The sequence below is a fragment of the Nuphar pumila genome, chromosome 4 (genome assembly GCF_984573655.1).
Source record: "Nuphar pumila chromosome 4, dmNupPumi1.hap1.1, whole genome shotgun sequence".
NCBI classification, from domain to species: Eukaryota; Viridiplantae; Streptophyta; class Magnoliopsida; order Nymphaeales; family Nymphaeaceae; genus Nuphar; species Nuphar pumila.
In genome coordinates this window covers 139,023,778-139,047,327 of record NC_143252.1, presented here as the reverse complement: position 1 = coordinate 139,047,327, position 23,550 = coordinate 139,023,778, and the positions used below count along the sequence as shown (strand labels likewise).

The 23,550-nt window shown below is 38.8% G+C and overlaps 2 protein-coding genes across 2 annotated transcripts; one reads left to right on the top strand and one right to left on the bottom strand.

The window, feature by feature from the left end:
• Positions 1-3,743: 3,743 nt before the first annotated feature.
• On the bottom strand, positions 3,744-5,987 carry LOC149841275 (lysM domain-containing GPI-anchored protein 1-like). Its single transcript, XM_090005232.1, has 3 exons — positions 5,151-5,987; positions 4,572-4,689; positions 3,744-3,909 (listed from the first exon to the last, which is right to left on the bottom strand). Exons 1-3 carry the CDS (start codon positions 5,812-5,814, stop codon positions 3,744-3,746), a joined length of 948 nt encoding a protein of 315 aa, XP_089861358.1. The 5' UTR covers positions 5,815-5,987.
• Positions 5,988-22,017: 16,030 nt separating this feature from the next.
• On the top strand, positions 22,018-22,461 carry LOC149841274 (auxin-responsive protein SAUR28-like). Its single transcript, XM_090005231.1, has one exon. The coding sequence runs from the start codon at positions 22,018-22,020 to the stop codon at positions 22,459-22,461; it is 444 nt and encodes a 147-aa protein (XP_089861357.1).
• The last annotated feature ends 1,089 nt before the right edge of the window (positions 22,462-23,550 follow it).

Genomic DNA, 23,550 nt, shown 5'->3' with positions numbered 1-23,550 from the left:
AGAAAACCAACATGAGTAAAGGTCGGCGATCGTGAAGGCAACCAACTTCTTATGGGGAATGCCATCATCCAGGGATCTGCTTTTTCTAGTACTGGAAGACCCAATGGATTCTCTTCTAACTGTTGAATTCATCCTATAAGTGATTACTAATAGCATTGATGGAATAACATTTCAGCAAGGTATGAGATCTTTGCCTTCAATTCCAGTCCTAAAAGGACTATTTTAAAAAAATGTCTCATATGGATCATGTAACGGTTTCTTTGGTGGAGCAGAATTACTACTGGACGCTTTGAGTATTGTTGTGCTTTTTCCAAAGCATATTCTCAGCTTCATTAGAAACAAATATATGTGTCAGCATCATCATCTGGTTCCCATCAGAAGCATTTTGTTGATTATGAGCTTTAGGCCTTTTTCATGGTTTATGGATGCCTTGCGGTGACTATCCTCCTCATGGTTAATCATTTTGATTATGTTGATTTGTTGCACTGCAACTATGTTGATGTTTTTCTCGTATTCAAGTGATGAATTGTTTTCTAACTGCCTCCACAATGGTTTCTAATTATTGAAGATGATGATGATGTCATGGTGTGATTTTTTGCTTCAATCAATCCCTTAGGTTCGATCTGCATGTTGTTGTCACCTTCTTATTGAAATGTCTCTTTGGCTTGCCCCAACACCTAACCAATGGCAGATGCTCACTGTTGTTTATGTAAATTATTCTACATTTATACAAAGATCTAATCAGTTCAGCTTTGATGTATGATGCTTACTTCTAAGTTGAGATGGAAGGCGGATCCCACAGAGGGGTCCAGGGGAAAGGAGGGCGTTGGTTTCTAAATTGTACCACTTTGAATTCAGTAGGTGAATCTTGATCAGTATTGGTGAAAATTTATTTGATTCATAACCAAGACACCTGAAACAAAAATTTTCTCAAGTCTTTGTCTCCTTGAGAAGAGTAGAATCATAGACTTTTCGTTAGAAGAGATCCTCTAACTCTGGTTTATCTTAGTTATTGAGTCACTAGACCATGCCTTCTCAAGAGAGATGCTACTTATACTGAAAAGATTCAGTGTAACAAAGTTGATGCTATGTAAGCAAATGTTTTTTAAAATATTTACTGCATATGTGTTGTAGGGTAAGTTCATTGGGCTTTTGAAAATATTCCCCTTCTTTTTTGAGAGGATATTCCACTTATTTTGAGAGGATATTCTTGTAGTCATGTAGCTAGAAAGTATAAAAATGATGCATTTGAAAGTAGATGATGAGGAAATTAATCATGTACGAACCATGGGAACAATGAGCTTCAAACTTTATTTTTCTAGCATCTTATGTTGTGATTTTTTTTCCTTTGACAGGTATACAATGGACCGACCTTGATTTGGGGACCATGTGGAGGCAATCAAGTTCATTTGCAAGGATTTCTGAAACGAGCTCTTCAAGAAACAAATTGACAACCTGAAGACTAATCATAAGGTATTTCTAAAGTATATTTGGAACAAATGGAGTTTTTAGCAGTTCTGAAGGATGATGGCCTTTGAGATGAGCTTTTTCCTTTTTTCTTTTAGGGTACTTTTGTGCTTCAAGATAACCGATTCTGCTGGCTTACACGTGTGTCACTTGACCCATTCCCAGTAAACGGTGATATATCACAGGCAGATTTCACTGCACATATGGTGGATACTAGGGCAGCTCAATCTGCAAACATGCATATGTATTTCCCTTGTGAAATCACTAGAGAAGCACTCACAAATTTGGGTGTGCCATGTGCAGTTTTTGCAGATATTTCCAATCTTCCAGCATGTGAGTGCACATTGAACTTTGATCAATATAATCCATTTATGAGATTTGTTACCATATGAAAAGTGATGTTTTGCTTTGAACTAGGTTCTTTTGTTATTCAGATCTAGGTCTAAAAGTGATTTGGCGTTCTTTGGTTTGAAGGAAACATAGACATGTTTGCTGACAATAGAAATGAAGGGAACATGTGGATACAAATTTCTTAATGGAGTTGAGGCCTCGTTGGAGAATAGCTGCACAATTTTAGGTGACAAATGTTGATCTTGAAAATTTATCTTTGGCCCTTCTATCCATTGTTAAAGCCTGTACTCAGGTTCATTCTATGGAAAAGTGTGGACATCCGCATCCATCTAACATGGCATGGTCTGCACCAGAGTTACCAGAAGCTTCTTAGGTAGGTAGGAAGCGTGCTTCTCGAAAACTCGCTTCGGAAGCACGATACTCCTTGCTTTCGAAACTTCATTCCCCCAGGCTTCTTCTATGCTTCTCACATGAATAGTCTATACTTCCTATATGTTTTTCTCATATATTTTTAAATGTTTTTCATGTATTTTCTCTCACGCTTCCACTCACTTCCCATGTACTTGCTCTAAATTTGGTAACCATCATTGTTAGATTTTAACAAAAAATGAACTCTTTTACTGAAAAATCATGAAATACAAGAATAATCAATTTTATTTTAGTTTTTATTTGCTTCTTGTTCGATTCCTATTCAATTACCATATTGCTTCATTTTTTTATTCCTATTTTGCTTTTAAATTGATACTTCGCTTCCCGCTTCCTATAAATTTTAAAATGCCTTGCTTCTCGCTTTCGCTTTTCATATCGTTTCCCGCTTCTGCTTTCTTGTTTGGCAACTTTGGTTTGCACCAACATTGTTAGAGCTATTTTTCCTTTCTACATTATAAAAATTTTGTTTGGGTTGTTATTTGTTAATGACTCATGAGTTAAATTTAAATTCTCATTGTAGGTTATTATCACCTTAATTGGTCTCATGATCATAGAGATCAGAATGCACAAATGCTTTGATGTTAGACCATGCCGGGGTGGGGTGGTCAGTGGTATATAAAATGTGGGACTACCCTATCGCTATACAATCTGTGATCATTAGCTTCCATGAAGACCATCACTAACTGGGGATCTTCGTCTGAAACTAAGTTCCATAAGACTCTTATGTCATGCTCTATGGTTTTGTTGATGAATGGGTATGGACGTATGGTGTCTTAGCTTTGCCAAACAAACAAGGGAGCCACGACTCTCTCCTCTTACTTTATCTGGCATCACTACAAAATCAATATTCATGAAATTTAAAGAATACAATGCTGAATGCACAACAGCAACTGGCTACAAAAGAAAGTAACCAAGTGCCTACAACAAATCTTACATTCTCTATTCTCAACACAACATCAGCCAAATCTGCACTCGTAGATTTAGATAATAAACTTTAGCAAAATACACAAAAACAGGATAGTAGAAAAACAGCAAGTGGAAGATGGTGATGATGAAGAATCAGAATTACTTCCAGATGGACCAACTGCTGGAGCTTCCTCTGGAAGTGATCCAGTCCCTGAAGCTGATGATGGCCTTGGTGTAAAAGTAGCATCACCTGCCTGTGATGGTGGTGATGAAGATGGTGCTAATGCAGATATAGGTAATACTGAAGGCGGGTCCAAGAGAGGTGGAAACAAATGCATGCCTAAAAGATGGCCAAGCAAGTTATAAGTTTATAATCCTAAATCAACATAAAATTTCAAAATTTGAGAGTTTAAAACAAGCAATAGTTGAGAAGAAACTTCAAATTCAGAGTCATTGAAGGTACATTTTACCTGGGCACCGAGGCTGAAGAGATGTTGACAAGCTAAGTTGAAAAAAACACAAACAAAAGAAATCAACCGACAGTTATATAAATGGATGGTAATCAGCAGAATGGGGGGAGAAGGATCAACTCACATAGTTAGAATGGTGCCATTGACAAAACCTCCAAAAGCACAGGAGGTAACATTGCAACCTGCACTCGTCGGCCGCGCAGAAACATTGCCAATGGTGAGGTTGCTCCTCCTACATTGCATACTTGCGCATGAAACCGCCAGTGAGGCTGGTGTGCAATAGAGACTGCATTGGTCAAGAAGATGAAATTATCCAACGCTCAGTTGATGAGCATAAAGTAAAAAAGATTAGAAAGTCATACAACAACGTGCATTGGACTTTGGATCTGCCCAATTATCTAAAAACAAAAGGGCTGGGTAACTACCCTGTGTTTCAAATTTAATATCTCAGCTTATCTCCTTTTCTGGATAAGTGGACAAATCCAGATATACCCTGAATGACAATTTAAATCCAGGGAAGTTATGCACCACCATTTCAACCAAAGGTCTAAAACAAGGGAAGAAATGCCTTTTGAATCACAGCAATACAGGGCCTAAAAAGTGTTCAAAGTGAGGCAAACAATAATAGGTTACAGAGAAAAAAAGAGGGGTTATTTTCCTACTATTAAGACAACACCAAATTCTTTTAACCAAGAAACAGTATAAATTGAAGGAAAGAAGTGGGGCATATCTCCTTTCTTAATTTGTCTCATGCTACAATCTCAATACCAAGTACATCTTAATTCAACAAACAAATAAAGCGGGATAAACACATGCAACTTTGGATAAAGCGGGATAAACAAATGTAACTTTGGATAACACTGAACCAGCAGAACCTTCATGACTTGAACATTAAGCAAAGCATGTTAAAAAGAAAAAAAAAGAAAGCAAAAGGAGGAGGAAGGGTACTTCATATTCACAGGTCCACAACTGCATTGAACGCAATGGCTTGCAGTAATGGCATAGCTCCCATTGGCAACGATCAATCCGGCATCCAAAGCGAACCTCGAAAATCCGGAAACACAAGCTGCACTCAATCAAAGACCCCCAAATTTTTTCTCAACACAGTAAGCAAAGAAAGCTAAATTTTGCTCCTCATAAGATAGTACAAACCTAAAAAAAAAACACAAAAGCAAAAGCAAAACTTGATACACATTGGTGAACAGAATAATTTTCCCAGTTGATCATAATAAAAAGCGAGTGTTCAATTGAAGCATAAAATGTAACTGAAGTGATCCTAGTTACCCTTCGGGATGAGTGAAAGAAGGGTGAAAATTGTTGAAAAAAAAAGATCAACTAATTCCTTCAATGAGCCGTGTGAAGTGAAAATCTCATGTACTGTGCTATAAAAGTGACTTATCTGTCAATTTTTTCACTACCACCCTCAAAAACCAAACTCTGCTTTCCATGAAGTTGTAAGAGAATATGATTAATATTTCCAAGACGAAGAAGAAGGCGTAGAATTGTACGGTTTAGAAGAGCACCAACCTGCCAAGGGGATGCTAAGGATGTCGCCGGCCTTGACTGCAGGGGTGCCCATGGCATTGATGTCCATGAGGTCTGACAGCGTGGTGCTGTACCTCGCGGCGATCGCGGCTAGCGTGTCCGATGCCCGGACGACGTAGGAGAGGTAAACGGCGGGGAGGCCATTGTCGGAGTGGTTGAAGCAGGCGCAAGGAAGGGGGATCCTGAGGGGCTGGCCGAGGACGATGAGGTCGGGGTCGGCGATGCCATTGGCATCGCGTATCTGATCGGCGGTTATGAGAGAGGAGTAGACGGAGGAAGAGATGGAGGCGAGGGTGTCAGAGGCGCGGGCGCGGTAGGTGACGGAGGCGACCTTGCGGATGCCGTCGACGCAAGAGCAAGGGAGGGGCACCTTCAGGAAGAGGCGGGCAGGGAGGATGCGACTCTCAGCGTCGGGATAGGAGGAGGGGTCGTAGGCGTTGGCGGTGAGGAGGGCGACAGGGTCGACCTGGAAGAGGGTGGCGACCTCCGAGACCTTGAGGTCTGTGGGGAGGGTGTAGCCCACCATGGCGTCGCAGGCGTCCGAGCCTATGCATGGCTCAATGGTGGACTTAGCCGAGGCAGAAGGCAGCACAAGGAGGAGCAGCAGCAGCACCAGGCCGGCGTCGAGGAGGGTGGGCTCGCCCATGGTTGCTCAGAGAGAGAGAGAGGGAGAAAGAGAGAGATATTGGAGGGAAAAGGAAAAAAGAAAAAGTGGCGGGGGAATTTGGTGTCAGTGGAGCCAACGGTAACCTGTGCTTTTTCTTTTCTTTTTTCTTTATTTTTTGAGGAAATTACAGAATACGCCATACTTTATCGGATAGTTAGAAAACTCTGGCAGAACTTTTGGTTATTGCAGCAACGGCTGGCGTTTTGTGATTTTTCATGGTTGTCTAAAGCTTCAAGAAACTTCGGAAGCTCGCTTTCCCAGGAAACTCGTTTCGAAGCCTGAATCACACGCTTCTTTCATGTTTATGAAGCTTCATTACAAGAAGCTCGCTTCCGAAGAATAAAAAGCTTGCTTCTCCCATTATCAAAACGAACCTTTTGATAATCGTAAATGTCCTTCTCTTATTAAAAGAATTATATTTTTTTAATCTAATGAATTTTAAGGAACTTTTAAAATTGATAATTACATATACAGAGTAGATAAAAATACTTAAAAGTCGCTTTAACTAGAAGAACAGTAGAACAAAAGTTCTTTTTTTTAACTATTTTTTTGTCATTTATACTCTCTAATTTTTGCTTTTTATTTGCTTCCTTCAATGCTTCTTAAATACTTTAATAATTTAGGCATCCAAGTCAGGATGCAAACGGTTACGTATCCGGAACAAAGTACATAGAGATTCGGATCAGAATCAGATTTGAAATAGCCAAAAATTGTAAAACGTCCATCCTGGATCCGACCCATTTGCATCCCTACATCCAAGCATTTTTTTTTCAAATGCTCAGTTCTCGCTTTGCACTTCTAGTGTAATAGACCATGCGAAAGGTGCTAAGTTTTTCTTCTTGTTTTATTTTTGAATAATGCTACAGTGCTCTGGGAGTACCTACATGTACTCAACATAATTTATTTGATAGGAATCATGCTTTGGATCATGGTTTTTTGACATAAAATAACAAATTTTAAGTCATGAAGTTTTGATACATTGTGAGCATTTGACTTTTAAAGGTCTTAAAAAACATACATGCACATCATAGAAAACTTGTTTTCGAGTAAATAATGTTTATAGATCATAAGTAGAGGGTTTGATTAACAAAAAAAAGTTTAAGAAATTTGAAAATCTAAAACTTGTGTTAGGTGGGAGTAGGTACTTCAGCAGCACCCTATCATTACAATTATATATATATATATATATATATATATATATATATATATATATATATATATATATATATATATATATATATCGGTGGGTAACTTTGATTCTCATGCAGATGCAAACCCATGATGGAGTGATATGGGGAAAAATCAGGTATGAACATAAACAAAGGAAATCGAATTTTGGAACACTGTACAAATGTATGATGAGTGTCCTGATGGTGAGCAAGGTGCATATGCAGATGACAACTTCTCCAATCTTAATGTATATTGGTAAAAAATTTTAGTATTTTCAAAACATTGAACACAAGATTTGGACAAGATCTGTGCATGTTAAATACATGACAGATCAGTCCAGTTTCATAGCTCTACGACACAAAAACTGGCATATATATATATATATATTCATAAATATATACATATTTCAAAAGAGAAGAAAAACATTGATCTAGACCATGATCCTAGAGTAGATATTTAGATCTAATCCTTTCTCATGGACTTCTCTCAAAAATATCACATGGAAATCAAATCCATGTTCTTTTTTTTTTCTCATCCGAAACAAGAGAGAAACTGAGAAGCTAAAAAAAAATGGTGGAATATGGCTGGAGCTTCAATGACTTCCTCCTCCACTTCCTCTTCCTTTCTCCTTCTCTCTCTTTCCCTCTTTTCCTCTTTCCTTCCTTTCTTCCTCTTTCTTTCTTTTCTTTTATAAAGTGAGGGAGAGGGGGTCACGTTACCCCTTCTCCAGCCCCTCTCTCTCTCTCTCTCTCTCTATATATATATATATATGAGTTTTCGTTAGGTCTCGTTAGGTCCATTAAAAAATAGTAGCTTTAATTATTTTTTCTCACGTCTAACACCGTAGATGTGATCCATAGGTTTTGTTTAGTGAAAAACTGGCTTTTGGATCGCCGGAATCTAACTAGGATACAAGTTTTTTCGGTGATCCAAAATCAATAGCTATGAAGGCACCAGTTTTTCTCGGCTGATAAAAATATGTTTTTTCATCAAAAAAACATGATCCAAGACTCGATTACCACTAAATCAAGCATGCTGAACGCATCTAATGCTTTAGATCTACCATAAAACACTTAAACCTTATGAGGAAAAATGAGAAATGGGGCCTAATATGTCCACCCACCCCCACCCAGCGCCTCTCTCTATATATATAGTCACTAGAACATGAGAACTAGAAATATGGGCATTTCCAACACTTTTTTTGCAAATCCAACCTTGTGGATGTGCTTGACATGGTAAATTTGCTAGGAATTTACCATTGGATCATGTATTTTTGATGAAAAATGCACTTTTTAATGCTTGAATATTTATGAAGATTATGAGCCATTAATTTTGAAAACTTAAAAAATCTCATTAGTTCTCATATTTTCAGTTATCATTTTCTAGTGATTATAAGAGAGAAGGGGGGGGGGGGGGAATAGAGAGGAGTGAGGGGACTATCCAACAAAATAAAAGTCCAAGATATACAAATATTGATGAGTGGCTTTTATTCTCACTATTGAAATAGGGATGTCAATGGACCGGTGGAAAATGGGACTCCACCCCACCTCACCCAGCTTAGACTAGAGATGGAGGACATGAAACAAGGAATAGACTCGAAATGGAGGTTAAAATCAAAACCCGTGTGGGTAAGGAGGTGAGGATGAACTTACTCTTGGTGTTACTCTGCCTCGCCTCGCCCTGCTCTGCCCAACTCCATTAAAAAATTATTATTATACCCTTATACATATTATAAAATCCTATATATATATATATATTCTTAACCTTAACATAAAACCCTTTCTTGAATCTCTCTTCTCTCCTTCTAAAAAATTAGGTATGTGCACGTGCTCGTGAGTGCAAACGGGCTGGATTTGAGCCAGCTAGTCAGATCCTAATTTGAATCCAAAATGTAAGCAGCAGATCTGAATATGGATCCAGATCTGAGAAGGTAAGGTTGACTTTGAATCCAAAATATATGCAGCAATAATGGATCCCAAAACACAACAAAAAGAAGCTATTTATGTGAAAAAAATGCAATAGGATCGGAATTTGATTCGCATCTGCTCTAGATCTGACTTAAAATGCTGATTCGAATCTGACCCGAATCCAAAAGAAATCCTATTGAACAGATCCAAATTCATTCCGAATGCACATGTTCAGATTTTTGTTTAAAGGATTTATATCCGGAAATAAGATAGTGGACTCGGATGGAACATCTGACCATATCCGTTCTGTTTGCAGGCCTTACATGTGTGTGCTACTGTAGTTTCAGACCTTAACTTATGGTGGTACACTATATAAATATATAGTTCTGGTATCTAAAAGAAAAATCTAACCTTTGGATCATATTTAGCATGATCTAGTTACTATTTTCAGCACTAAGATTTAATTCATCATATGATGTGTATGCTTGAATCCAAGAAGTTGGTGTTTGGATTTATACAAAAAAGAGTGTACACCACACCATGGTATGGTGGTTCAAAACCAAAATAGGATCTCTTCATATATATATATATATATATATATATAATCCCTAGAATATGAGAGCTAATGTGGTGTAAACCGCAATTTTATGGTTTTTTATTCTTTTCTCTTGAATCTAACCATACAAATATGATTTGCATGCTTGGTTTTATAAGAACTTGCTCTTGAATCGTCCGATTTTGATGCATAAATGAGATTTTTTTAAGGCTTTAAAATCAATGGCTCATAATCTTGATAAATATTCAAGCATTAAAAAATAATCTTTTTCATAAAAAATACGTGACCTAATGGTTGATTCCTAGCAAATTCACCAAGACAAGTACATGGACATGGTTGGATTTGAAAAACAATGTTGAAAATGCCCATATTTCTAGTTCTCATATTTTAGTGACTCTCTCTCTCTCTCTTTATATATATATAAACTCGTATCATCAAACACACAAAGTGTCTCTGATCCTGCATGGATCAGCGGCCATTTTTTTGCATCAAACGCATCATTTTTTGCCCAGACCTTTAACAGCGGTCGTGACCACCGCTAAAAGTCCATAGCACAAAAAAAGGAATCAGACGCATTTGGGCATGCCCGTCCCCCTATTCCACAATTGAACATTCAGACTTACAGGTTTTTCAATATATATATATACACACACACAAAACACCTTATCGTCGGACACCAGGAGCATCAGGGGAGAATTGACATGCGGCCTCGTGCTGCACACCAATTTTTTTTCAAAAAAGAGACCTTTTATTGGTTCCTGACCGCCACTAAAATGTGTAAACAGCACAAATTTTTTTGGGCCGCTGATCGCCCGTGCAATCCGTGGTGCAAAAAATATCTGATTTGCATTGGACACCTTAGCTGTTTGATGATACGAGCGTCTCTCTCTCTCTCTCTCTCTCTCTCTCTCTCTCTCTCTCTCTATATATATATATATATATATATATATATATATATATATATATATATATATATATAATACAGTTGGTTGTGGGTACAATTTAGTTGGAATCTCACTATACTAGTTGTTTATACTCAATTTGGCCTCATGGATGTGTTAAGCATGACCGATTTAGTTGGAATTGATACCTGGATCATGTTTTTCGAGTTGATAAAAATCTGAGCATTTACAACCGGAAAATTTGCAGTGCCAGAAAAAACTGCTCACAAATGGCATGAATTCTGGTGATTTAAAAATTGGTTATTACTAAAAACATGGGGATCACATCCATGGGGTCGTTTGGACAACAAAAAAACAAAGAGTGATTTTGCTAAGTTTGTGTATACAAACGCTTGTAACAAACTAGTTGTGTTAATATAACTTATATGGTGAGAATCCAGCTAGATTGTACCTACAGCCGATTGCTGACCCATTGAGGTCAGAAGAGATTAGACCTTCTCCTCTAGTTGAAAAAAATTAGCTCTACCGAGGTGGTATCCCATGTGGTAAGCCGGGTCCTGTGCCAAGCTGAAAGCCCAAGTTCCAATCCCTCTGCCACATGGAGCCTAAAGGGTTTATTTATAGGAGCACGGACATTTGGTTGGATGATGAAAGGGAAATGACACTGCCTACTTATGCCCATATGAATGGGTACGTAGATGCTTGGAGGGACACCCTTATTCAAGAATAGAGAGGAAAAAAAAAAAACAAGAAAAGAAAATCTCTTGGGGCAAGGGGTAAGCCGATGGAGTTTTATGCTGCCATGACAGCCACGGTAAGTATGGCAGCAAGAGCTAGTGTGGCTAGATCTCTGATCCTGTGGGCGGTTTATGGCAGCAAGAGCTAGTGCGGCTATAGATCTCTGAGCCTGTGGGCGGTTTTTCTATATAAATATAAAAAATGCTTACTCTGCCTTTTTTTTTTTTTTAGATTATTAGGTGGAGTGTATACAGCTATGCCGGTAAGACAGCAGGGACACTCAGTATTAGAGGAGGAGATTGATGGCCAGTAAGGGTGAGGGGTCCCTGTTGATTTAGGGGGCCACCTTTTAGGATGAAAGAGGTCTCTCTTTTGTCTTACCATAAGCAAAAACACAAACGGTTCCTTCACCTACAATAATGCACCCAATTGGGGGATGAAATCTTTCTTCAAGTTTGAAGAGATCAACTCCATTTCATTTTCACATCATAATCAAGTGTGATACATGGCGGAGAATGGGCACAAAGTCTGATAGAATTTTTGTTACTTTGGTGCTTCTATTTTTATTTTTATTTTTTGTCAAAAAAAAGTTTTTTTTGTTGATAGGAAAGCTGAGGTAAGGCAGACCCAACCAGTTATACAAGGTATCATTGGGTTTTGAACTTGCACCCACCCAATACAAGGTGACGTGCACTAACAGCTCCTACCAAACAAGCGGAGCTCGGAGCCCCTGTTGGTTCATGTAGCTTGGTCTTACAGTATTAGGAAATTTGATTTTTTTCTTAAAAAAAAAAGATATTTTTTTTCTCTTTCAAAAGAGCATATAAAGATTAATGGAACTGCAGTAAGAATCGTAACAAAGGTACCAAGGGGGGCTCCCCTTGTCTGGTAGGAGCAGCTAGTGCACGTCACCTTGTGTTGGGACTTTGCAAGTTCAAATCCCAATGGTATCGTTGTATAACTGGTAGGGGTCAGCATAACCCAAGCTTGCCTTTCAAAAAGAATTGTAACAGAGGTGATTTCGAAGTAATTAGTGAGTATTTTTTCGCTTACCAAAACCCTGAATAGGCCCAAAATCAATTGTATAAAGGGGCCGATTCAACCTCGATTCACCTTGAATGGTTCTGAATTGGACCTTATTTTAATATTTTCTAATTTTTAATGACTTTTTAAATTTAAAAAGTAGAAGTGACGTACAGATTCAGCATGATTTGATTCAAGTATGAATCGACCGATTCAAAATAAATTCAGTTCTCATATTGATAATATTGATTTTGGCAAATAACCCTCTCTTAACCAAATGGGCTTCGCTTGTCTGGTAGGAGCAGCTAGTGCATGTTACCTTGTGTTGGGACTTTGCAAGTTCAAATCCTAATGGTATCATTGTATATCAGCTTAACCCAGGTTGCCTTTCAAAAAAAAAAAAAAACTCTCATAACTGATGCTGAGGTTAATACCATGCTGATGAAAATGTTAGAGCCAGCAAAATGACTTATTTTTGCAAAAACGCATTTGGTAAGGTCTGTTTTACAAGTATCAGATCAACCATGGGTTGTTTTGCAAAAAACCTTCTCCAATTTTCGTCTTCTAATTTTCATTTCTTTGACAACAACAAAACTTTTTGGACTTCTTTGTTCTCTCCCCAACAAAAGTCCAAAGTTAAAATGGAGCCGAGCTAGCTCTGCCTAAAGAATTATTTTTTTGTTTTTTTTACAACAAGCTCGAATTAACTGCAATAATACAAAGCATTTTTTGTATATTTACACGGAGAAACTGTCCTCAGGATCATAGACCTAGTCGCGCTGGCTCTGCCTGCCATACTTACGGTCACTGTGCTGACAGCGTAAAACTCTTTTTTTTTTTTTCCCTGAATGACAAAAGAAAACCTTCGCCGAGAACCGGAACACTTAATGGGCACGCCTCTATTTTTTTTTCTTTTCGTGTGGCCATTTTTTTTAGAGAGTTCTTATTAACAATTTTATACTAGTGGTGTATGAAAGAGAGAGAGGAAGGGAGCTCATAAGCGAGGAATGCGAGTCGCCACAAGTGTTGTTGGGTTGAAGGCACCCCAGGGCACGTGATGCACCACGCCTCTTTACACAGTCCGCTCTCCAAAGGGTATGCACACTGTTCACGTTCACGTGGCTTAAGATACAGAAACACCTACCTGAAAGCCCCCACAAGATAGTCCCTTTGTCCTTGGTGGCCCCCACCAATGAAGTCTCGTCTCAATCTTGGCTCATGATAGGTTCGTCCTGGATGGGGGAGCAGAGATTATGCTCCACCAATGACCAATGTTGTCTGAATGGTGGTATCTGACCCTAAATCGATTTTCAAAATGATTTTTGGGAATCTGCCGGTTCCGATTCCGATTCTGAACCAAATCTAGCTGAATCGGCCAACTTTTAACCAAAAGATGACACATGTTATAAAAAAATGTTAAAATAACATTGAAAATATTTTACACTTTTTAAAAATTATTTAAAAACAAACCAATTCAACTTGTTTTGTATCATTTTTTTTGCCGGAACAATACTAATTGGCGAAATCGCAACTATACCGACAACTAGGGATGGCAGTGGACCGGCGTGGATGCGAGGACAAGGTCTCCACCCCCACCCCATCTCAAAATTCTTCCCTCCATCCCTGCATTGGTTTTGATTTTAACGTCCATCCTCGTTTCATGTCCTTCATCCCCGGTTGAAACAAGGCCGGGCTCCGTTTTTCCTACGGTCCACTGCCATCCTTAAAGGAGGAGGTCAAACCCTTGAAGGGTTTGTGCCCTGGGGTTGAAGCCGTTGACACTAAGCATGAATCCACAAAAAAGGAATGGGAAAATTTCCATATCAAGATCCAACTGTTTGAAAATTCTTGATTCATGTCCATCTTTCTTTAAATTATCAAACAGTGGCTTAATGTGAGGGCTGAGAAACAAGATGAACCACTCTTCCAAAGAGCTCATTTGAACTCATAAAATATGCTCAGTAAGCAGGATATGAACAATGGGTGGTCGGCTCAGTTCGGCTCATATAGGCTTGTTAACTATTAGGAATTATATTTAACAACAACAACAACAACTACAACTACAACTACAACTACGCCTTCATCCCAAAACAGTTGGGGTCGGCGATATGAACCAACAAAGAAAATCATTATGGGTCTTCCGCATAAATCCTTTTCCTCCATTCATAACTATTAGGAATTATATTTACATATCTAATATATAACTTGTATCCTAAATGTAGATGGTTAAAGTGGTTGGCTTTTAAGCAATAAGTTTTACTGAAAATGACACATATGGTACTCACTTTTGGCACAACTTATTGTTTTGGCCGAGACTAGAAAAATATGTCAAACATGCGCAATTCACTATTAAAAATATGTCAAGCATGACCACTTGATTTTGTTGTTGATAGTTTTATCTTTATGTCGCCTACCAAAATAGGTGCCTTGATAATGTAATTATCACCTAAAAAAATCAAACACCATATCAGTTATCATCTGAAAAAATCAGGCACCATGTAAGTTGTTGCCTGAAAAATCAAATGCCAAAATCGTAGGCGAGTAAACAGTAAATTGGCCATCTTCATTGTATTCTCTAACTTTTGGTTAGCAATGGTATTTCCAATAAAAGAAAGGACTATCTAAGTCATTATCCATAACTTTTATAGTTCAAATCATGTTGGACACAAACTTTGAAACAATATATGTATTCATTTTGTTTTGTGAATGAGCCATTTGAGCTTGAGTCAGTAGGTTCTATTTTTTTTAATTTTTGAAAAATGTATTCTTTTGCAAATGACTCAGCTTGAGCTCAGCATGTTCACCTTGTGCTTGCCATAAGAACAAGCCAAGCTTGAAAACCTTAGTTCGATTCATTCAGCACATTTACCAGACCTACTTGAAGTTTAACTCAGGTAAAATGACCTAAACAGTCTTTTTTTATCCCTTTAGTCCAACAATTGATCTTGAACAGTCTAGTTCTAGATACGGACCAGACTCCAAATTCACAGTAGTGTAATTCTAGATCCAAGAACTTGCAGCCTTATGGTCTTAGTTCAAACCACATCTCTGATTGTAACTTAAATTAAAATAGCTACACATACTCAAATATATGCTGTTAGATGCACATCTGAATCAGGCCATCCCTGACATTGGTTCAAATCCAAGTCAGAGATCTGCATGATTTGCATCTTTTGGATTCATATCAACCAGATCCATCTAGATCCATGCCGGACTCAGAACATACCTGACACTGGTTCAGGTCTGGGCTAGAGATACACCCGTGTCGCATCCGTTGGATCTGGATCAACCTGATGTCTTTGCATCCCTAATAGGCTAATATCTACCCGTAAAAGACAGGAGAAAATGAGGATATGAACCAACGGGGGCTCCGCTTGTCTGGTAGGAACAGCTACTGCACGTCACCTTGTGTCGGGACGTTGTAAGTTTGAATCCCAATGGTATCGTTGTAAAACTGGTAGGGGTGCTTGCCTTTCAAAAAAAAGAAAAAAAAATGAGGGTATGAATGATATCTTAACATTAAGAACGTGTTTACAATTGTATTTATAATGTTAAACTCAAAATGGAACATTTTGATGTTTTTGGCAATTTGATGAAAAGGATGAGTAGTATCAAGAATATCAGAAAAATTAGCATATGATCTAAATTTAATGGCAAAAAGTGAGTTTTAACATGAGATTTTCACAAAGATATTACATGGATTTTTTTTTTTAAAGTTAATATTGGTGATGCTGAATATCATGGCAAACTTTGCAACAAGTGACCCACCCTTGCCACGTGCTCTTTGTCCTACGAGGCCTAAACCAGTGATTGGGCGAAGTACTTGGCAAAAATATTACTCGGTTGGCCTTAATAACGCTGCGTGTCACGAACTCGCAGATAGGGATGGCAGTGGAACGGGGGAAAGCGGGGCCCCGCCTCGCCCCGTTTGGATCCGGGATGAAGGGTATGAAACGGGGATGGAGGCGGGGATGAAGGTTAAAATCCATCCCCGTCCGGGGGTGGAGGCGGGGATGGACGTGCACTTTTCCCCACCCCGCCCCGACCACTTTTTCCCGCAATATCCCCGCCCCGCCCTGCCTAATCCCCGTTTAAACCGGGGATGGAGGACATGAAACGGGGATGAAGGCGGGGGTGGAGGATAAAATCTTGAGGCGGGGTGGGGGTGGAGACCTTGTCCCCCGCCCCGCCCCGCCCCACTGCCATCCCTACTCGCAGAGCTCACCTCCCCCAAGGTGATAGCGAGTCAGCGTCCTCACTCTCTCAAACCTAAGCTGATCACCGTCTCGAGAGAGGGTGGCCCACAAGACGCATGGCAGCACTCAGCATAGGAAGCAGATCAGGTCATGCTGAACATGAGCATTTTTGCTCATGCCGACATCGTGGCCATCCGATTTGCATTTTAAAAAGCTCAAAAGTCAACAAAACCACGTGGCATTCATCCAAAATGCAAACAGACGGCCACGATGTCGGCATGAGCGAAAACGCTCATGTTCAGCATGACCAGCTCATGGGAGGAAAACGGCTCCGCCCTGCCTCGCACCGTATAGATCGTGGATAGAGGACATAAAACGAGGATGGATGCAGAAATGAAAGGCAGAATTTTGAGACGGGACGGGGGCGGAGACCTTGTCCCCCGGTCCACTGCTATCCCTAAGTAGCAGTTAGTGTCTGACGTTGCATGTTCAAAACCCAATGGTATAGTTGTATAACTGGTAGGGGGCAGCCTAACCTCAGATTGCCTTTTAAAAAAAAAAAAGACAAAAGTTGCCCCAGTCATTTTAAGACTCATAAAAGTTGCCAGACAATTGCCCAATTTGGTAGGGTCACTTTGCTTTAGGTGGAGCAATTTGGTCCATAGTGAATCCATCCGAAGCCTACTGGGGTCTTCCTTGTTGGCAATCTCTCTGGTTCACGAGTCCCTGGACTTTGGTATAGTCTTCACACAGTGATCTGTCAATGGGGTCTACACCATTTGCTATCCACACCCTGTCATCCAAGAAAATGATAAGCTACTTAAAATTATCCACTCAAATTGCCGTACTGGCCCAAATGGCCATAGAGTTTCTGTCTAAGATTCTTCGAATAATATCTTTTTCTTTTTTGTAGGAAAAAAGTATGAATGCATTTATAAGATTGGAAAATATCTGAAAGAATATCTATGAGATTACAGATATTAATTTTTGATATTTTTTGGATATTTTCTTACCTCCACTCAAATTCAAATATTAGATCTTCATATTGCAGATTATGCTAAATAGAGTTCAACAAAAAAAAAAAAACTGTTCAACCACAAACTTTTTGGTTTATGATTCCCTAACAAGGAATGTCTGTTTGCTTATTTTTTGTTTTCTAATTAGCAAGCTGGGTTTAGCACCAAGGGGGGTCGGCGTAATGGGGTGGGGCCTTGGCAGCTAGATAGGCAGTTAAGGTTCGATTTTCATGGGCATCGTCCCTATGCACAAGCCAACACGTAGCATAGACCTCGGGGCAGGGGTCCTGGCCTCGGAGTTTTATGCTGCCGGCACGACAACGGTAGGTATGACAGGCTGAGCCAGTGCAACCCAGTCTTCGTGTGGGGTGCAGTTTCTTTGGGTTATAAATAAAAAAACAAGCTGGGGTTAGGCCAACCCAACAGGTTACAATGAATCAACACAATTTACCACTTTGAAGGAAATCAGTCAGGCGGTTTACCCTTCCAACATTTGACACACTCCAGGACTCCTAGCTTTTCTATTTGTACAGTAACATATTTACAATCAATATTGTCAGTGTCTGAATCAGACCTATATTGTTTTGGCCAACGATTCAGGTGAATCGGCCGATACCGACTCTCAAGTGAATCTTTCTGTATCGGCCAAAACAACTACAAAATATTACGTGTCAATCAAAAGATGACATGTTAAAGCCATTAAATAATATTAAAAATTAATTTTAAGTTAGTTTTTTATTTATTAAAAAATAGCCAATTCAGGTCAGTATTGTATCGATTTTCTGAATAGACCTATTCAGGCTGATACACCAATACTGACAACACTGGTTACAATCTTTAGGAATCCACACACATTGAATCCTGTTGAATTTGATGAGGAAGGATAGAAGATCTCGTGTCACATTAAGCCTCTTTGATCCCTTCCTTCAACCATGTCTCGCATGATTTTCACTACATTCATGATGATCTAGTTTCTTTCTTTTGATAATTCATTTTAATATGGATGTGAGGAGTTAAAAAAAAGGATGCATTTAGAAATGAAGATAATAGAAAATATTTGGAATTAGTACTGCCAATAAAAGAAAAAAAATGAAAAATGTTTTTTTAAGATTGTTTAGACATGCATGAAGACCCATGCATCACAACAACAATAAAGAAGTTTGGTACAATATAAGCGAGAAATGAATAAAAGAAGCAGACCATTGAACACTTTGGAGGGAGAGAGTAGGAGATTATATGAAACTATTGACTCAAAATGTAGGTGTAGCCAACAAATAATGTAAAACCAAAAACCGTAACATCTAAGGTATATGGTTGAGACTAGAGTTAGTGTAAACTTCTTATATAGGTGACAAGCCCGCTTTTCAAAAACTCACTTCCTAAGGGTGATAGGTTTCACTTCTAAAATTTGATGAGAATCTCAATTCTTCCACGCTTCTATGTTTTTTATAAGCTTCATATATTCCTCTTATATGTTTTCTCACTTTACTTTTCAAGTTTTTTATGTATTTCTCTTATGCATCTTATTCAATTCCATTTGCTTTTTCTAAATTGACAATCATCATGTTTAGATTTTGTTAAAAAATTAATTCTTATGCTAAAAAGTTCTGAAATTTAAGAAGTCACTTTTATTTTATTTTTTTTTTCATTTCATTTCAATTACCATTCAATTATTATATTATTTTTTATTTCTTTCTTTCCGCTTTATTTTAAAATTCATCACTTCTCGCTTTCGCTTTCCCTAGCATTTTCACTTTCTAGTCTAACAACCTTGGTTGAGACCAGCATGATGATAATGGTCTATTTTTTCTGCTCTTTTTTTTTTAAGATGTTATATAGTTGGCATCAGTTTATTTTTTTCTTGATTTTGTTCCTAAGCAGCCATTAAGGGAAGGTTCACCTCAAGGGGAACCAAGTCCAACACTTCATTGGAAAATTCTCAAAATTTTGTGGCATATTTTCATTCATTCAGCATAATCAAAATAATAGATGCAATAGAGATAGAAGAGAACTAACTAAAAACACTTGGAGACACATGTTATTATACAACATAATAAGGCACAAGGATTTAGGATTTAACAGAACAAAACACTCATCAACCAGCCTAACCCACTAGCATAATTCATCACCTCCATAAGTAATACCTCTTACAAAAAATGACATGATATAAATACCTGAGCACTAAATTATGCAGAAAACAACATATCACATCCTCATTGTATTAACCTTGTCCTTAAGGTTAAATTTCGGGTAATGTTCCACAAAAGCCTTAATTGTCATCCAAGCAGCAGTTTCTAACGTGGTTCCATGTTGGTGTGCTAGAACTTCAGTGATTACCCTGTTATTCCATTAAACTATTCATTGCCCAAATATCTTATAATTGGGGTTAGGTAGAACAACCGTATCATTACTGCAGTTTACCCCAGGACTGAGTGTGACTACTTGTCACCCATGTGCTTCTTTGTGTTTTCTGTTTTAATTGAGTAATTAGCATGATTTCTTTTCCTTAATAAATGAAACATATATATGCCTCATGGGCTTATTCTGTACTGTACTTGCTGGGCTTTTGTCTCAAAACCATTCAATTAAACCTTAGTTTTGCTCATTATTTTCTTACATCTACCTAAATTTGTGTGCTATTAAACCTTTCAAAAGTTTAGTCCCACGTTGAGGAGTATACTAACTTGTGTTTATATACTGGAGAGTTGCTTTGATAGGCAAGGCTCTTGAAGGCCTGTCAATTTAACTTTTAACTTTAGCTTAGAATTTGGGTTTGGGTTTAAGTCCGGTCTGGCTTAGTTCGGTTTGACTTGATCATGGTGATTCTTGAACTTTGACTCTCTTTTTTTTGGTACTTCGAACGGTTTTATTCTCCCCAAGACCTTGACCAACTTGTTTACTGAGTGTTAACTGACCTTTTTGGACCTAAACCCAATCAACCCAAAATGTTTTAAGATCCTCCCTATTTATTCCTAATTGTTGACCATTGACCACAACTGTTATTTTGAACTGTTTTGAACCTAGCAAGGTCATGTATGACACAAACTGCTATTTCTATCATTTGACTTAGCCCAACCTATTACCTCTTTTTTCCTAGCTATTGGAAACTCCATTGCTAGTAGTTGGCCATTCATTGATAGCCGTTTGCCCTCGCTTTATGAGATTGGTGGGCTTGAGGCTTATATATAAGCAGTCTTCTCTCATTTTTTCTCAAGACTCACAAGCTCTCTCTCATGAGCTGCCTGTGCTCCTCGGCTCATACAAGCCCATACTCTTTCTCCCACATGCTCTTTATGATCTTCCTCTCTCTAGTAGGTTCAGCCTTGGCTTAGTCAAGGTTGTGCTTAAGTTGAGCTTAGAATATAAGCTTAACTTAGGGTCTAAGCTTATGTTGAACCTAAGGTAGACCTAACCTAGTTAAGAAGCTTTTTAAGGTGGACTGCATCGAATTACTTAGTCTCATCCATCATACGACTTGAAAGAAAATTTGCACAAATACTCATTGCACAAAGGACGTGATTTTAAGTGAGACAACTGTCACTTTAAAGATAGTACTGTGTCTAAAGCATACCTAGTCAAAATTAGTTGCCATACTCACTACGATAATGTTTTCCCAATAGTACTTTCCTTGTTCAGTTGAGTGCTATAATCTAACATGACATGGCCACTGTGATCCGGAGTCTCATGGAAATGAAGATGGCTGGCCTTTGATCACTATGTTGGGAGTCTCGTTCCACTGATCCCCTATATCATCCCCCGTCTTCTTACCCGTCTTAAATCTTATGATGGTTTTGATCAAATTTGACCTTGTAGATGGACTCGACGTAGTCCGTTTAATAAGAATAAACTCTTGGATTGTATTTTTTCAATAAAAATTATTTTTTTTAAATCACAAATTATATATTTTTCAACTGTTGTTCTTTTAATTGCCAAGAAATCCTGGACATAACTCGGATTTCGGCAATTAAAATGTCGATCTTCACTAAATGAATGACGTAGATCATGTCTACACAGTCCAATTTGACCGAAACAACTTCCATTAATGAAAGAAAAGGACAACTTTTGCTTCTTCAGCTGACACGAAAAACTGCACAACAATGAGCAACACCCACGAATTCAAATAAAGCTAAATGTATTCTTATCCACCCATCAGAGCCCAATGAAAATCCTGATTAAAATCAAAGTTTGAAAAAGAAGAAACCTTTTTGAAAGTATGCAAATATTTGAATTTAATATTCAGGTCTACGTACCTTGATGATAAATTCATAATCGACAAAAGGCCGTGTTTCTTCCGTATGACAGAACACAAAACCATTATCCAATTCCGTAACTGATGATTATAAAATTAAAGCATAAAGTTAAAAGAAAAACTCTCATTCCTATTCTGCTAGTGACTGGTTCTACACTTTCCAGTATCAATATCTTTTTCCAATAATCAAGAAAAACCATCTTACTCGCTCCGGAGTTCATTGGTGTAAAAACCCTTAGAACAAAGAAACTTTCCAGTATTTTTCTTAGATTTGCTAAGAAAAATCAGTAAAAAAGGAAAACAATCATTCCCTCCCACGAATGTCTTCACGGCTCTCTATATATTGCCACTTGTACTCATTCCTTTCTCATCACCAGTCCTCCTACAACTCTCTCTCTCTCTCTCTCTCTCTCTCTCTCTCTGAGATGCCATCGCAGAAAGGCCGGTTTTCTGAGAGCGTGAGCAAGTGGAACCTGATGCCACGAACCAATGTCTTTCGATTACTCAAACTCGAGTCACCCCCTCGCTCTCCCAGATGCGTGTTCTCTTTCGTAGACGTCGACTCCGGTGATGGCCGCTGCAACTCACAAGTACCCAAGGGTTACTTGGCTGTCTACGTTGGCGAGGAAGCGAGGAGATTCGTGATCCCCCTCAGCTACCTAAGGCACGGCATCTTCAAGGCCTTACTGAAAAAGGCAGAAGAAGAGTTCGGCTTCCCAAGCAATGGAGGGATCAAACTTCCTTGCGATTCCATTCTCTTCGAGCACATTCTGTGGTTACTCAAGAACAAAGACCCCATGGTCCAGAATCTTGAGATGGGGGAACTCCTGAGTTTTTACCACAATCAAGATAGTGAATGCTGGAGCTAATTGGTTTATTTCTTTCTTGGTGGTGCTTTATCACCTGCACTAGTTTATTTGGTTTTTAGAGGGAGAGTGAAAATGTGGACCAATCCTAGCCGTTGATTGGATGGCTAGGATTGAATGTACGATGAAACTCACCTATGTCAAATGATGGGATCCGTGTTCGTTTGGATAAGGGAAGGAAGTAGGTTTCCGTACACCATTTGGTGGTGTTTGTGTTTGTCCTTCCTTCCTTCCCTTTTGTTGGAATCTGAAATGAAATATTTTCGACGTTGAGAAATGCTCTCCATTAAAAAAGAAAGATTTACGGTATGTTTTAGGTCATTTTCGGACAGAGACCTCACAGTTTATCTGAAATTCTATCTCAGATACTATTTTTTCTGATTTTAGTCAAGTACATTTATCCTGGATCTTATTACAAATTAGGACATATTCCATCCAAAACTAAAAATATAAATATGGGTAAGATCTATTTTGGGCCTGGGTCACAACTCTGATTGCCTTTGGTTGTTGATATGATTACAGCATTAAGGGAAGGTGGACGTAAGTTCAATAGTTCATAACATGCAAGAAGGCCAATCTGGTATTGAATAAGAGTAGAATTTCGAATGTTTAAAAATATTTTCCTCGGTTATGAGTGAGGGAGGGGAGGTTAAGGATGGTAGTGGACTTGGCGAAAATGGGGGCCCCGCCACACCCCGCCTCCTCTCATTTGGACCGGGGATGAAGGATATGAAACGGGGATGGAGCTTGAAATCAAAACCCGTGCGAGGATGGAGGCGGGGATGGACTTACGCTTTTCCCTGCCCTGCCCTGCCCCGTCTCTGTCTTCAATTCCCACCTTGCCCCATCTCCGATCCTTCTTTAGGGATGGCAGTGGACCGAGGGGAAACCGGGCCCCACCCCACCTGGTTCAGTTTGGACAGGAGATGGAAGATATGAAATGGGGATGAGGGTTAAAATCAAAACCTGTGTAGGGATGAAGGCGAGGATGAAGGGCAAGATTTTGAGACGAGGTAGGGTGAAGACCTTGTCCCCCGCCCCTGCCCCGGTCCACTGCCATCCCTAAGGGAGGTTAACTCAATGTAAAAAACT

Coding starts and splice junctions, on each gene's coding strand:
- LOC149841275 (XM_090005232.1), bottom strand. CDS start 5,814: ATGGGCGAGCCCACCCTCCTCGACGCCGGCCTGGTGCTGCTGCTGCTC. Junction 4,690..5,150: donor CCTTAGCATCCCCTTGGCAG/GTTGGTGCTCTT, acceptor GATTGAGTGCAG/CTTGTGTTTCCGGATTTTCG. Junction 3,910..4,571: donor TGTGGACCTGTGAATATGAA/GTACCCTTCCTC, acceptor TGACCAATGCAG/TCTCTATTGCACACCAGCCT.
- LOC149841274 (XM_090005231.1), top strand. CDS start 22,018: ATGCCATCGCAGAAAGGCCGGTTTTCTGAGAGCGTGAGCAAGTGGAAC.